Consider the following 17,543-nt stretch of genomic DNA (forward strand, 5'->3'; position numbering starts at 1 on the left):
TTGAATAGTTTTTGATATTAAAAGTATCTGGCTAAACTCAACAGCCAAGAAACAAACAATCCAATCATGAAATGGGCAAAAGACATGAAAAGAACTCTCAGAGGAAGACATATACATGGCCAACAAGCACATGAGGAAATGCTCCACATCACTTGCCATCAGGGAAATACAAATCAAAACCACAATGAGATACCACCTCACACCAGTGAGAATGGGGAAAATTAACACAACAGGAAACCACAAATGTTGGAGAGGATGTGGAGAAAAGGGAACCCTCTTGCACTGTTGGTGGGAATGTGAACTATTGCAGCCACTCTGGAAAACTGTGTGGAGGTTCCTCAAAGAGTTAAAAATAGATCTGCCCTACGACCCAGCAATTGCACTGCTGGGGATTTACCCCAAAGATACAGATGCAGTGAAACGCCAGGACACGTGCACCCTGATGTTTCTAGCAGCAATGTCCACAATAGCCAAACTGTGGAACGAGCCTTGGTGTCCATCAAAAGATGAGTGAATAAAGAAAATGTGGTTTATGTATACAATGAAATATTACTCAGCCATTAGAAATGACAAATACCCACCATTTGCTTCGACGTGGATGGAACTGGAGGGTATTATGCTGAGTGAAATAAGTCAATCGGAGAAGGACAAACATTATATGGTCTCATTCATTTGGGGAATATAAAAAATAGTGAAAGGGAATAAAGGGGAAAGGAGAAAAAATGAGTGGGAAATATCAGAAAGGGAGACAGAAAATGAAAAACTCCTAACTCCGGGAAACGAACTAGGGATGGTGGAAGGGGAGGTGGGGGGGGGGGTGACAGGCACTGAGGTGGGCACTTGATGGTATGAGCACTGGGTGTTATTCTATATGTTGGCAAATTGAACACCAATAAAAAATAAATTTATATAAAAAAAGTATCCTGTAAGGTTCAGTTTGCCAATATTTTATGAAGAATTTTTGCTTCTACATCTACATTCATAAATATCTACATCTACATTCATATAAGCTAAAGTTTACTAAGTGCTTACAAAATGCCAATCACAATCATGAATACTCTAAGAGCATTAAATTATGACAACTATGTAAGATAGGTACTCATTTTACATGAGGAAATTAAAGCACAGAAGAGGTAAGTAACTTTTTCAAGATTACACACCTAGAAAGTGGTAAAGGTAGGAACATGGGTAAACATGAGACAAATTAGCAGTTTCTTATTATATGCTATCTTTTTTTACCAGGTTTGGATATCAAGGTTATGTTTTCATAAAACGGAATGGGAAGCTGTAATTTTAATATGCTCTAGAACATTTTATAATGTATAGGAGCTACTTTTCCTTAAAAGTTTGAATGATCAGGGGATCCCTGGGTGGCTCAGCGGTTTGGCGCCTGCCTTTGGCCCAGGGCACGATCTTAGCGTCCCGGGATCAAGTCCCACGTCGGGCTCCTGGTGTGGAGCCTGCTTCTCCCTCTGCCTGTGTCTCTGCCTCTCTCTCTCTATGTCTATCATGAATAAATAAATAAATAATTTTTTTAAAAGTTTGAATGATCAAATTCATAATCTTGTATAAATTTAGAACTGAATTCTATTTGATTTAACTTAATTCTACTGAATTAGTTCATAATTCTACTAAATTAAGTCAAATTCTACTGAATTCTAATTAATTTAACATTAAAATTTAGACCTATTTTCCCTTTTGTAGGCTTGTCTCTTCTAATTCTATTGCTTGCATAAATCTGGTGACATGGTTCATAAGCATTCAACCATTTTGGATAGAACCTCACTATTTTATCTAAAAGCCTAGGAGCCCCAACTAATTGTCACAAGGTGTAGGCTAGCCATGCCAGAAAAACTAACCATGTGACCTGGATTGAGGGACTTTGATTCAAATGTAATCAAACTGGTGCCTGGGTTCATGGGGGCAATCAATCAATCAATCATGACTAGGTAATGGAGCTCCAATAGAAACTCTGAGCAGTGGGGGTACAGATCAACCTCATATATTAACACCATAGGTAACTTGCCCTGTCTCTACAAAGAGGAAAATAAAAGCTTCACACTTGGAACCCTCTGAGACTCTCCCCCCTACACATCTCTTGCTTTGGCTGATTTTAATCTACCATAACTGTGATTATAATAGTTTCATTGGGATCTGTGCATCCTTTTAGGGAATTATCAAGCCTGAGAGTTAGCTTTGGGGAATCTCCTACCAAACACACAGTTGGTCTCAGAAGTGAAGACAGTTGCAAGGACTTTGTAGTTTGGCTAACTCTACACAAAACGAAGTAATCTTTTTAAAAGAAACAAATAATTTACTCTTTTTAAAATAGGAACTCTAGCTGCTCAGATATTAATATACAGTTTCACCATTGCTAAATGTGACTTATAGAAAAATGGGAGTTATAAGCAGATAACAGTAATATAGAGACTAACAATATATTGTAAATGGCAGAGAAGTGGTTTGCTAATTGTCCCTTAATGGTTTGCCGAATGTCCGTATCAAAGCATTTAATATATTTTGAAACTAATTACATATGTACCTCTTTTTCTTGATTCAGAACATCTTGCTGGCAAGATCTTAAATTATTAACTCCATTATCACCTAGGTTTTGCTTAGGCCTTAACAGATAGTAGGTGCTCAATATTTATCTAATTCAATTAAATCTATAATGGAATCTTAAGAGTTTTGAAAAGGTCTCTCAAGCTAAAAAGTGACCTGTCAAAGAGTTAAAATTCCACTATTCATTTTTTTCCCTAATATCTCCAAAAGTCCACTGGCAATAAGCAAAAACCTCTAGAAATAACACATAGCATTTCAATAACAAGATAATGTAAATTATCAGATTATTTTCTAATTTAGTAACTTGAATACCTTTCAAATGTAGTAAGCACCAGGCATGTTTAATGAGAGAAGGGCAAAAGAAAGCAAGATTTACAACAAGGCAAAGTAAGAAATTTGATGAAGGATCAATGGATATGGATTCTATAGGCTGAGGAGGTAGAATACAGGACAGAAATGGAATAAATGTAAAAGCCCTGCATGCAAAAAGAATAAAAGAATACTATCAGATAATGTGAGAAAACTCAAGACAACTAGCCAATTTGACAATTTTAAGACCTCTTTTCGTGAAATAAAGTATCTCCTATAACTAAATACAACCTATCAGTGCAAAATACCCAGTGTTATAGTTTCATCATTAGTATGTAACTTTCTCTATGTCCACATTACATCGACAACATCTCAATAAAAGACCCAAGTTTGGGGTTCCCGGTTGGCTTAGTCATAGGAGCAGGTGACTCTCGATATCAGGGTTGTGGATTTGAGCCCCTGCTGGGTACGGAGACTCCATTAAAAATAAATAAATAAAATCTTTTAAAAACAAGCAAAAGCCAAAATTTAAAACTGAATTCTTACATTTTTGCATGCCTTTCCCATCACTCCTGACTCCTCTTCACCTCTCCCTAGAATTCTTAAGATGTTCTACAGATTTGGTAATGCTAAAGGTTTTATTTATTTGAGAGAGAGTGAGTAAGCAAGAGAACACAAGCAGGAGGAGGGGCAGAGGGAAAGGGAGAAACAGATTCCCCACTAGCAGGGAGCCTGATGTGGGTCTGGATCCTGGGACTCCAGGATCTGACCTGAGCCAAAGGAAGATGTTTAATGGACTGAGCACATCCAGATTTTGTAATTTTAAACTATACCTGATGTTACTGTAATTTATCACAGAAGAATGTTTTTAAAATATATGAAAAAAATAAAGAGAAAATCTTAATGTTCAATATGCATACGTAATTTTAGGATGATTGTTCAAAGATGTCAGGTTTGATCATTTCTAAGTCATTTCTATTAGTATTGAAAAAGAATATATCAGATAAGCAGCATGCTATTATCAAAATGTTCCCTTTATAAAGGTTAAATGAGCACTCGCATACATAGGAAGTTAGATATTATAATTTTCTCTATTAATGAATATAAAACCTGTTCAAGTTAATATTATACTATCAATGGGTTAATTGCCTTAGTAGGGAAGAAAACAACTATAAAAACTGTATACGTTCTACCTTTAATTTCTAGTATCTATCACAATAACTGAACCTAAATATTAGCAATAAAGGATGAGCAAAAATATGTACTGATATACAACCTTAGGATTCTAAAATATTGATACAGGAATGAGAAACACTAAATTCCAAATCATCAGAGGCACCTGGGTGGCTTAGTCAGGCATCCAACTCTCGATTTTGGCTCAGGTCATAATTTCAGAGTCCTGGGGTAGAGTCGGCCATGAGGCTCTCCACTCAGTGGAGAGTTTGCTTGTCTCCCTTTCCCTCTGTCCCTCACCACTGCTCACCTGAACACAATCTCTCTCTCTAAAATAAAACTTTAAATAAATAAATAAAATTCCAAGTCATCTACCACAGGTTTAAAACAGGCTTCTAGAACAAGATTTCATACTGATTAAACTTAGTAAGGCCTTTGGGATTAGTTCCTAATTAGTACGAAAACAATAATTTTAAAAAAGAAACCATGATCTCCTAAAGTAAAACATATACTCTATAGAATGATGGTTGAGTGTTCCTCAAAGGATAAAACACTAATAAACAAGCTGGTAAAAGATTAGTCACATTATTGAGAAGGAGAAGAAAAGAGCAAAAGAGAAAGAATAATTTTCTTATAGTTCTTGGGGGATGAGTTTGAGGAGGGAGGGAGAACCAGACAAAAAGAAGTGAATGTTATGAAGTTCCTGAAAAAAACCTCAAAAGACAAGAATTGGTGCTGTTTTTAAGGTGTCCAGACTGTCTTACAGACTTAAATTGTTTACCTCATTTTCTGTTCCCACATCCAGAATAACAGGCAGACATTCCTGAGGATTCATCCCTCCGCAGGCTGTATACAGCGCCAACTTGCCCACAGGGATGCCCATTCCATTACAGCCAAGATCTCCCAAGCCAAGAATACGCTCTCCATCAGTCACCACAATAGCCTAAAAGAGATAGAAAAAGTAGCCATTAATAGATGTTTAGAAATCCAGGGGCACAATTCCTTGTCTCTGCCTTCTGAAGTTAATACTCCTGTAATGAAATACTAAGCTGTCGAAAACCAAAATTTAATATATATATCTAAGAGATTTCATATGATCTTAAGTGTGGAAGAGTGGAGACAAGAAATAAAGTTGGTACATATTTTTAAACCATTTTTTAAAAATACATATAAATGATTACTTTGGTTAGTGAAGAAGAGAGGGTATAACACATAAAGATCAGAATAACTTTGTGGCAAATGGGAAGAGTACAGGGAAACAGGGGCTCAAAGTGGTAACTAAAGTGAAATGCAGAGCAGCTTTGATACCAATCCCATCCACTTTGAGCATAATTTTGGGAGAGCCCTAGGTAAATAATGCATGATTGCTATGTAGCCCCCCAATGCTCTGATGTTTAGTTTATGCATCTTGGCACCATTCTCCTATTTTCACGGCAATGTTGATCCATCCTCTTTAACTCCTCTAGCCACTGGATACTGTTCTGCCATTTTTGAAATATGCTGAGTACAGTTTGCTACTTCTCTTACCTGAAAACCTTCCACTAGACTTAATGAATTTTGTTTAGTTTCTTTCCAATAACCTTGAGTATCTATGAGACATACATTTTAATCATGAGGAGATTTTATTTCTATTTTATTTGATATCTGTATGAAATTAATGCATCTAACATCCTTATTCTGTGATTCATGGCCATTATATGAATTTAAGCAAAACCAAACTTGTGAAACACAATTTGTTAGGTTCTCTTTCAACTCCTACACTTGTTTCAATTGACCCTTGGGAAAATGTCAGTCATTTGAACTTAAATAAACGGATGAATTAAATCTTCTGTTTCTTATTTGTAAAACAGGAATAATAAAGGTACTTTGCAGAGGCGCTACATAAAAATAGGAACCAACTCTATTTTATTCTGCTACTGTACAGCAATACCATGCATAGTATTTGGCACATAGTAAACAATGGATAAACGTTAGTTAGTTAGTTAGTTAGTTAGTTAGTTAGTTAGTTAGTTAGTTGCATAAATCTGTGATTCAATAAAACAGGAACATGATATACAAAGTATTTACCATACATAGTACCTGGTACATTACAAATTTTCAACAAATTATAACTATTGATACTACCATCAAGAGTATTATACATGGTCATGGTATTATAGAAGAGGAATTAAGAGTATATTAGATGAACTCATCTATTTTGTTTTATAGATTAGGAAACTGAAGATCACAGAACTGAAATCATCTGTCTAAGGTGATTTACCTGGTTAATACCAAAGAATCAGAAACTGGGTATGTTAACTCCTAATACAATGTTTTTCCCCTACACCACAGTGGAAAACATTTTAAAATATACTTTTCAGATCTTTTTAATTTTCTGTTCACTTATATTATATTATGCAGCTCTTAAAGAACTGCCTTAAAATAAATACACCTGAAAAGCAGGTGAAAATTATTTTTGCATACCCCATAAAGCCGACCTTTGTCAAATTTTCCATGTTTAATTGCAAAGGGTCAATAGATTATGTTATTTTGAAGATGACAACTTGATAGCACTGGTTTAGTCAGCTCTGAAGATAAGATAAATACCACAGAAAAATGTAATTTTGTTTTTTAAATTAAAATCAAATTTTCAAAGTCCAAATACTCCAATTACATATTTGACATTGTTCTATTTATCACATTATCACAAACAGAAGTACTTTTATCTATTGCTGGTAATGCATACTTTTATACATTATTTTACATACAGGTAAAGTTTAGTTGGCCTGCATTTATTTTAAAAATATTTTTAAAAGATATTTTATAAAGAGAACATTGTTGTATAACTTAGGTATGATCTGGATAATAATTTATACAATGCTTTCCAGGTTCATTAAAGATATTTAGACCCAGGGAGTTGCTACTTGCGATTTTCATCTGTTTCAACATTTTTGAAAAAGGGGTTGAAAGTAACAATAATTTTCACTTATTTTTGATAGCACATCTAAGTTATACTAAATCTATGTCTTGTATGTAAAGGAAAAATGTTACTTTAATTCACTTCTTCCTGAGTTTTATTTTCTAAGCCCTCCTTTCATCCTGAGCTATTAGTTTTGTTATATAAATATTGCCATGGGCTTTTATATAGGTGGTAGTCATTTAAGTAACTTTTAAAAAAGATTTACTTATTTATTTTGGGGGAGGAGCATGCATGGGTGAGAAGGGGCAGAGAGAGAATTCCAAGCAGGTTCCATGCCCAGCAAGGAGCCCAAAATGGGGCTTGATCTCAGGACCCCAAAATCATGACCTGAGCATAAATCAAGAGTCAGATGCTCAAATGACTGAGGCCACCCAGGTGCCCATGAGTAATGTTTAAACTGTTTTTGAGACATTTGCTATTTTATCTGCTTATGCCTTGTTACAAAACACTAATTCACAAACATCTCAACATTATAGATTCTAATAGTGAAGGAATCCTCTGGAAAACAAAATTCTAATAGTGAAGGAATCCTCTGGAAAACAAAAATGTGCCACCTACACAGCTTATCATTAAATTGACATTCCCTTGGCTTTTGTTTTTACCTACTTTACCTCCCACTTAAGGAAAAATAAAGCATTTGGATGTCTTCCACACAATAATGAAGTTACAAAGCAGGATGATCTCAGTAAACAACCATAATTCTCTCAACGATGTCTGCATTTCAGAAATTTCATCTTCATTCTACTGTGTCAATTAATACCTAGGCATTAGCTGACTAGTAACTCTGCATGAGTATACAGGGGTTCTCCTGAACACACACAGACACCCTTACCATGTATCCTGTTTTCACTCCTTCTTTTCCTTTTCTAGGACCTGAATGCACACCTCTTGCCACTTTGTTGCCTGATGAGTCTTCCTCAATATTACTTATAGAAAGTTACTCCTATCTATAAATATGACATACTATCATTTCAAGTCTAAATCCCTCTGAATTTTAAGACCTAACATAATAATTTGATCACCTCTTACTTAAGCAATCTTAAACCCACTACATTTCCATATTAACACTTAGCTTTAGGCCAGCCAAGTAATTCACTTTCTGCACAAAAACACTCCATTCTCTTCCTGTACTGGATACTTAAATTCATCTGTCCCCTTTTTAGAATAAAATCTTCTTCCCTTTCCAGTTATCAAAGGCTAAATTTAAATTCCAACTTTGGTACAAAAATTTCTTAACTATTTTACCTTTTCTAAATGATAGTCTCCTCTAAATGAATATGGCATTAATAATTTATACCAGTTTAATTATATATTGTCTAATAATTGATTGTCTTTGTTTCATGTGTGCTTTCTTCAATATTCTATTACAATAAAGAGCTGCCATTTAAGTGCCTATTCTGTGCCAGATATTATGCTAGGCTTTTAAAATAATACTAAGTATAGTTAGTGATGTGGGAAACAAAGGCAGAAGAAAAATTATTAAATTTCCTTATTACTTACAGCCCACTGATAAGTCCTTGAAATACTCAGAGTGATCTTGATCTAGGAATTCAACTGCCTCGATATTAATACTTTGCTAAGGGCAAAGGGCAATTTTAGCCCAACCCTGTAAGTCTACCTTAACATATAAAAATCCTTTAAAAATTTCCTTTCTCTCTAAACCCCCCAAGATATGTGTTGACAATCATCCCCCAAGTATAAAACCCACCAATATCCACCTGAAGGGTCTCACTGACTAAGGTTTTATTAGGCTGTAATAAATGACCTTTTCCCCAACAATAGCTAGCCCCCTCATGGCTTCCAAGAGAGACTTATGCTATCCCTAACCCCCTCCCAACTTAAAATATATAATGGGCGACTCCTCATCATCTGGGGGCAGCTCTTTCTGCCCACAGGTCCTGTCCTCGTGCTTTAACAAAATCACCTTTTTGCATCAAAGATGTCTCAAGAATTCTTTCTTGGGGACACCTAGGTGTCTCAGTGATTGAGCATCTGCCTTTGGCTCAGGTCATGATCCTGGGGTCCTGGGATAGAGTCCCGCATCAGGATCCATGCAGAAAGCCTGCTTCTCCCTCTGCCTATGTCTTTGCCTCTCTCTGTGTGTCTCTCAGGAATAAATAAATAAAATCTTAAAAAAAAAAAAAAGAATTCTTTCTTGGCCATATATAGGCTTCAAACACTAACATCTTTTCCTATATCAGTTAGGATCAGGAATATCAGTGAGGGCCCAATATTAAGAGTTGAAAAAATAAAAGTAGGCTACTAATGAAAATAAATGCTCAGAGATGAACTAGTAGGAAGAACACAAAGCAAGGTAACTGTATTGCCTAACTGTTATGATTATGTGGGTATGAATTAGTCCTCTGTACCTTAGAACTATTTCCTATACGAACTCATTCTTAAAATCCTTTCTAGATTCCAACTAAAATGTAAGCATCCTTCTTAGACATTTTATGCTTCACAGAATTAACACTTTGGGGTAGTTTCTGAGGACTGGATCCAAGGATACTGCAGTCTACCTAGTAGGATAAAAGCTAAGGAAGCAACTTTGGGAAGAAAAGCGAAAAAACTGGGAAGACTAGAAGTCATGAAAAACATTTTGCCTTCTAAATTTGCCTGGCATAAGCCTTAGAGAGCAGAGTGAATCAATACTAGTCATTCTAGCTCACAAGAAAAGGAATGATGCAGAGGAAGACATAGACATGGCCAACAAGCACATGAGAAAATCCTCCACATCACTTGCCATCAGGGAAATACAAATCAAAACCACAATGAGATACCACCTCACACCAGTGAGAATGGGGAAAATTAATAAGGCAGGAAACAACAAATGTTGGAGAGGATGTGGAGAAAGGGGAACTGAACCCTCTTTCACTGTTGGTGGGAATGTGAACTGTTGCAGCCACTCTGGAAAACTGTGTGGAGGTTCCTCAAAGGGTTAAAAATAGACCTGCCCTACGACCCAGCAATTGCACTGCTGGGGATTCACCCCAAAGATACAGATGCAGTGAAACGCCAGGACACGTGCACCCCGATGTTTATAGCAGCAATGTCCACAATAGCCAAACTGTGGAACGAGCCTTGGTGTCCATCAAAAGATGAATGGATAAAGAAGATGTGGTTTATGTATACAATGGAATATTACTCAGCCATTAGAAATGACAAATACCCACCATTTGCTTCGACGTGGATGGAACTGGAGGGTATTATGCTGAGTGAAGTAAGTCAATCAGAGAAGGACAAACATTATATGGTCTCATTCATTTGGGGAATATAAAAAATAGTGAAAGGGAATAAAGGGGAAAGGAGAAAAAATGAGTGGGAAATATCAGAAAGGGAGACAGAACATGAGAGACTCCTAACTCTGGGAAAAGAACAAGGGGTGGTGAAAAGGGAGGTGGGCAGGGGGTAAGGGTGACTGGGTGACGGGTACTGAGGGGGGCACTTGATGGGATGAGCCCTGGGTGTTATGCTATATGTTGGCAAATTGAACTCCAAGAAAAAAAAAAAGAAAGAAATGGAGTGATGTTTCAGAAGTCACAGCTGAAGTGCCACTGTACCCCTAAAAGGCATCAGTTCATTCAATCTTACTCTTAAGACATAGCACAATGTTGCCTGGCACTTAAGAGAAAGTAAAAAACAAAAAAGAAAGAAAGAAAGAAGAAGAAGAAAAAAGAGCCCAAGAAGGGACAAGTATATCTTACCTTCCATAGACAAGAAAGGCATTGGAGCAGCACCATGTCTAAGAGTAGTAAGGGCTCTGTGGCCTGTGTTCAGTCCCACCACCACCATGCACTGCTGTGTAGCCACCTCGCCTTCCTTTCCTCATTGAATTATCATGATAATTACAAGAGTCAATCCAGGTAGTTTCTCACACAGAAAACTACTAAACATTCAATACTATTCTTATTTTACTCTCATTAGGTCACTGAGAGAAGAGAGTCAGATGAACTACTTCAGGTCACAATGATATAGGAAGTGAATTAATAGATTTGTTTGTCTACTTATGTATTCTTAGTGGATGATTAAACCCAACAAATGTGAAAAGGGATTTTGCTTAAAGAAATTCAGGGTAATTTCAACATTTATTCAACATTTATCATCATTTACAATGGGCAAGGAAATATTGAGAAATTATATAGAAATAGTAGAGAAACTCAGTCTCTAAATGGTACCAAAATAAAATTAAGCCAGTATGCAAACATCAAAGAAATATAAATTAGGTGACATTCACTAGAAAAGCGAGTAAATGCTGATGCAGAGAACAAAGGCAAAAAGGAAATGTAGATAAAATTAAATTTCCTTTAAAAAAAAATTAAATTTCCTTACAACCTGCAGCCCAATAACAAATAGTTGAGGCAGGCAGAGTGTGACATTCCTCCAACAACTCCCAATCTTAATGTTAATGCCTTGCTAGAGAAAAAAGCAACCTTAGCCAGGCCTCCAAGATACTGTGAGTCTTCTTTAGTATATGAAAATCCTTTTGGAAACTTCCCATCTTCACCTCCTCCAACACCATAGTAGTATATATCAATTGCTCCTCACAATCCCAGGGCAGTCCTTTCTGCTCATGGATCCTGTCCCTGTGTTTTAATAAAACCACCTTTCAGCATAAACATCTCAAGAATTCTTTCATAGCCATTGGCTTTGAACTGCAATATCTCCACACCAAATGCTATTTGGTAACATGAAAATTATCAATATGTTATAGAATAGGAAAAAGAACAGATTTGCCATACTAGAAAAACTTAGATGACTTACCTTGATGACATCTTCTGGCCATGCGTTAAGAACTGAAGCAATATGTCCTCGATCATGGATACTAATAAAGAGACCTCTGACAGAAAAAAAAAAAAAGTAGTTTTAATTTACTTCATACTTGCCAAAATATCATGAACGTTTAAAATTTTTTTTTCAGGGATGCTTGGGTGGCTCAGTGATTGAGCATCTCCCCTTTGGATTAGGTCATAATCCCAAGGTCCTGAAATCGAGTCCCGCATCAGGTTTCCCTCCGCCTATATCTCTGCCTCTCTGTGTGTCTCTCATGAATAAATAAATAAAATCTTTTAAAAAAAAATTTCCAGGCAGTCTGGTTGGCTCAGTGGTTTAGCCTGATCCTGGAGACCCAGGATCAAGTCCCATGTCGGTCTCCCTGCATGGAGCCTGCTTCTCCCTCTGCCTGTGTCTCTGCCTCTCTCTGTGTGTGTATGTGTCTCTCATGAATAAATAAAATCTTTAAAAATTTTTTTTTTCCAAATCAGTTTAATTCACTTCTGTTTTTATCAAATTCATGAAAATTATTTCCTTAAACAAATAAAAGGAATCTTATAATTAAGGGAGAAATTACTTTAAACAATGTATTGATATCTATAATAAAGGTTAGACTCATTCTTAAAATATATATCCTTGAATATTTTGTAAAGAAGCATTCACTCCGTTATATGCAGAGAATTTTTTTTTAAGATTTTATTTATTTATTCAAAGGAGGCACAGAGAGAGAGAGAGAGAGGCAGAGACACAGGCAGAGGGAGAAGCAGGCTTCTTCTCCTTTAGCAGAAGTTAAAGGTGGTGCTAAACCGGTGCGTCCCCGGGGCTGCCCCTATGCAGAGAATTTAACTATCAATTCCACTCATAGATTCATTTAGTCTTTTATTAAATAAATATAAAAGCACATCGAAAAACATGAAGCATGTGTAAATAGGCATTTTCAGTTTATATTTCACTTTACTACATCTTCACCGTCTGAAGATGAGAGTCTGTATTAGAAATGGGTTAAGTGACTAATGCTGAGCAGTCCTTTTATGTGAAACATACTTGACTTTTTTTTAAGTTCAAACATCCAAGTTATAATTCTTTGATATGCAGTCTTAGTTGCTGTTTGCAATCTGTTATTTAGACTCAAATGAAGACTTTGACACTGCTCTCCTCCTATCCCCCATTTCCTAGGAAAGTGTAACAAGTAACTAAAAAAATTAAAATTAAAAATAAATCTCAGTGTCTTAATCTCATTTAAACGTTTTACTTTAGGGACACCTGGATGGCTCAGTGGTTGAGCGTCTGCCTTCAGCTCAGGGCATGATCCCGGTCCAGTCCAGGGATCGAGTCCCTCCATCAGGCATCCTCTCAGGAGCCTGCTTCTCCCTCTGCCTATGTCTCTCCCTCTCTCTCTGTGTCTCTCATGAATAAGTAAATAAAATCTTTAAAAAGAAAAAAAAGTTTTACTTTAGTATTGTTAAACGTAATTCAAATACAAAGAGCTACGTACAACCAATGTACAGCTTAATGAATTTTTATAAGGCAACCACCATTGTACATAATACCCATTTAAAGCAGAGTCTTGTCAGTATCCCAGAAGCCTTCCTCATGTTTCTCCCAATCAAAAACCATTCCCTCCTAAGAGTAACAACTATCCTGACTCTTATGGTATCATTTAATTTACAGTTCTATCATAAAATGATAAGCTACCCCTAGACACTACAATTTGTCTTCTAAAGTTTCTCATAATCTGGATTTTGCTGATTACATTCCTATGGTATAGATTAACAAACAGGTCTTTCTTCCATACTTCTTGAGAAACTGGTAATTAAATCAAAAGGCTTAATCAGATTCATATCCATTTTTTATGAGACAATTCATAGTCTGGTGTTATGAGAAGATGCACAGTACTGTTATAAGCTAGACCCCAAGACCTAACCTTTACTGCTCACCTGCTTATACTCACCAACCCTTGTCCCACATTTTTCCTAAAGCTCATTTTTCCAGCTTATCTCTTAGGCAAATGGAAACCAAAACCACCCCTTGAGCCATAACAACTGCCCTGGCAAGATCTGCAGCTGGCCCAGACCAGCCGGACCAGTTTCAACTTAAACCTTGACTTGGGCCTACGCAGATAGACATGGAGTAACCTCTAGAATGATCCACAACCACTTTTATCTCATTAGTATACTAAAATCTCTACCCAAGGAGGAACACAAGCCTCATTTAAACAACATATAATGTGTATATGGGCATGTTTCCTTATGGCACATCTGTGACCTTATGCCTGCCACTACTTACAAAGACAAGGCTTCCCTATCTAAATATTTACTTCAACCCTAAATAAAAGAAATCCATCCACACTTGCTTGGAGAGTCATGGCTTTGGAAGCTATTCCTCAAGATCTTATTTGCTGCAAATAAAGTACTTTGTGTAACAACTCAACCTGGGACAGTTTCTGACTCACCAAGAGCAAATTCACATTGGTTTAGTTACAGTGTCTTGTAGTCCTTTACATGACTTTAACAGCTGCTGATGCTTAATATCTAAATTCACTAATTCACTAGGAGTTACAACATGGAATATTCCAGTTCTAGCAATCATTCCCCATGTATTTGCTGAGACTCTTATTTAAAGACAAATTTCACCACACCTGTTGTTTGGCAAATGCAAGATTCCTTCTCTTAACAGTTTTTGAAATAAAGAACTCATTGCAGGGCACCTGGGTGGCTCAGCTGGTTAAGCACCACACTCTTCATTTCAGCTCAGATCATGATTTCAGAGTGGTGAGACTGAGCCCCACATTAGGCTCTACACTCAGCAGGGAGTCAGCTTGAGATTCTCTCTCCCCATCTCCCTCTGCCCCTTCCCTGGCTCATGTGCTCACTTGCTCGCTCGCTCGCTCTCTAAAATAAATGAATCTTAAAAAAAAAAAAAGAAAAGAAAGAAAGAAAAGAAAACCTAGCTCATTTGCTGAAATCCTTCAAGAGTCTCCACTAAAGTGTGTGTGTATGTACATGCATGTGTTGTGTGTATGTTCTGGATTAATATGAACTCGTGGACTTAAACATATTTGATGTGCTTTAATCCACTGCAGTTATTTTCTTTACTGGGACTCAAATTATCCCATATTTAACCAGTGGAAGGCTCTTCATGTTGGCCTCTGAGTTCTTTTGACAGGACTATAACTTGTGGGTTTGTCTTTTTTTTTTCGCCTTTTTTTTTTTTTTTTAAGATTTTATTTATTTATTCATGAGAGACAGAGAGAGAGGCAGTCTCCATGCAGGGAGCCCGACGTGGGACTCGATCCCGAGTCTCCAGGATCAGGCCCTGGGCTGAAGGTGGTGCTAAACCACTGAGTCACTGAGGCTGCCCTAGCCTTTTTTTTTTAAAGCATGAGATCAAGACCTGAGCTGAGATCAAGAGTCAGACATTTAACCAACTGAGCCATCCAGGCACCCCATGACTATAGGTTTTGACAGCCTCCTTGTTCTCTGTTATGACAAAATATTCCTTGTTGTCTTAGAAATGTCCGCTTCAGGCCTGAAATAATCCATTTCTCTAAGAATTCCTTCTTTCTTTTAGTAGAAAATGGTATTTCAAGACTACAATATAGGTAATAGACATCCCATCTGCCACTAGTTGGTGAAAGTACTGTTATAGAAAAATTATAAAACAATGTTAAGATTCGCTTCCTATTTATGGCCAGAGATCTCAAACTGGCTCTCTTTAAGTTTATTTATTTAAATAATCTCTACATCCAACATGGGGCTTGAACTCATGATACCAAGAGCTACATGCGTTTCCAACTAAGCCAGCCATGCATCTCACACTGGCATTCTTCTTTTACAAAGTTTACCACTATGATTTCCTAGCAAATTCAACTTCGCAGTCTCTGAGAAGGCCATTTCACACTTTCTCATTTCTCCTCACCTCCTACACTCATCTCCCTCTTACACTCAGCTGATCACCAAATCCTTCTTTTTTTAAGATTATTTATTTATTCATGAGAGACACAGAGAGAGGGAGAGAGAGAGGCAGAGACACAGGCAGAGGGAGAATCAGGTTCCACGCAAGGAGCCTGACGTGGGACTTGATCCCGGGTCTCCAGGATCAGGCCCTGGGCCAAAGACGGTGCTAAACCATTGAGCCACCCAGGGATCCCCTGATCACCAAATCTTAATTTCAAACAGATAGATGCAATAGGGTGAAAACTACCTCATCTTTCTAATATAAATTCTACTAATTCATCTGCATCTTTTTAAATAGGTTTTATTAACAGTATTAGGCTCACAGCAAAATAGAGCAGAAGATTCAGAGACTTCTCATAAACTTCCTGGCCCCACACATGCCTAGCCTTCTCCATTGTCAATATACCTCACAACACAGTAGGCACTGACACACCATTATCACCCAGAGTCCATAGTTTACATTAGGGTTCATGTTTAGTGTTGCACATTCTGGGGGTATGAACAAATGTATAGTGACATGTATCCATAACTAAAGCATAATACAGAGTTGATTTACTACTCTGAAATGTCCTTCCCGCTCAAACCCCTAATAACCACTGATCTTTTTTACTGTCTCCATATTTTTCCCTTGTCTAAAATGTCATATAGTTGGAATCATATAGTTTATAATCTTTTCAAATTGGCTTTTCACTCAGTAATAAAGATTTAAGGTTCCTCCATGTCTTTTCATGGATTCACAGCTCATTTCCTTTTAGCACTAATATTCCATTGTCTGTATGCACCAGTTTGTTTACTCATTCACCTACTGAAGGATATCATGGTTGCTCCCAAGTTTTGGCAATTAAAATAAAGCTGTTTAAAAACATTCGTGTGAAGGTTTTTGTGTGGATCTAAGTTTTTCAATTCCTTTGGGTAAATAAATATCAGGGATAGAATTATTGTATTTAATAAAAGTAGGTTTAGTTTTGTAAAAACTCGCAAACCATCTTCCAAAGTGGCTGTATCATTTCGCATTCCCACCAGAAACGAATGAGAGCTCCTATTGCTCCACATCATGACCAACACTTGGTGTTGTGTTCTGCATTTTGGTCATTCCAAGTAATTGTGTAGTAGTATCTCACCGTTGTTTTAGTTTTTATTTCCCTGATGACATGCAATATGGAACATCTTTTCAAAAGCTTATTTGCCATCAATATATATCTTCTTTGGTGAGGTGCCTGTTAAGATCTTTAGCCTATTTGTAAATGAGGTTGTTTTCCTATTGATTTTTAAGTCCTTTATCAGATACATCTTTTGCAAATAATTTCCCTCAATATGTGGCCTGTCTTTTCATTTTCATGACAGTGTCTTGTTTTTTAAAAGTAAGTTCAATGCCTAATGTAGGGTTTCAACTTGTGCCCCAAGATCAAGGGTCACATGTTCTACCGAGTGAACCAGTCAGGCACCCTGAGAGTATCTTTCATAAAGCAGAGATTTTAAATTTTAATGAAGTCCAGTTTATATATTATTTCTTCCAACAGATTATGCTTGTGGTGTTGTATCTAAAAAGTTAACCATACTCAAGGTCATCTAGATTTTTACTATGTTATCTTCTAGGAGTTTTATAGTTTTACATTTTCCATTTAGGTTTGTGATCCTTTTTTTTCTTTAAGAGACAGACCATGCATGTGTGGGGGTAGAGGGGGGTGGGGAGAGAGAGAGAATATTAATAAGCAGGCACCACATCCAGCATGGAGCCCAGTGTGGGGCTCAACCTCACAACCCTGAGATCATGACCTGAGTTGAAATCAAGAGTAGGACATTTAACCAATTAA

At 36.8% G+C, this 17,543-nt stretch overlaps 1 protein-coding gene across 2 annotated transcripts in view; it reads right to left on the reverse strand.

Moving 5' to 3' along the window:
• The window catches only part of ME1 (malic enzyme 1), a 193,909-nt gene that overhangs the window by 102,862 nt on the left and 73,504 nt on the right, over positions 1–17,543 (reverse strand). For both annotated transcript variants that reach the window (XM_072736255.1, XM_072736247.1), the window contains exons 4-5: positions 11,765–11,840; positions 4,826–4,987 (exon numbers count right to left, since the gene is read on the reverse strand). In XM_072736255.1, coding sequence (XP_072592356.1) covers positions 4,826–4,987; positions 11,765–11,840 — 238 coding nt within the window. The remainder of the gene's footprint in view (positions 1–4,825; positions 4,988–11,764; positions 11,841–17,543) is intronic.

The sequence above is a fragment of the Vulpes vulpes genome, chromosome 1 (assembly GCF_048418805.1).
Source record: "Vulpes vulpes isolate BD-2025 chromosome 1, VulVul3, whole genome shotgun sequence".
Classification (NCBI taxonomy): Eukaryota; Metazoa; Chordata; class Mammalia; order Carnivora; family Canidae; genus Vulpes; species Vulpes vulpes.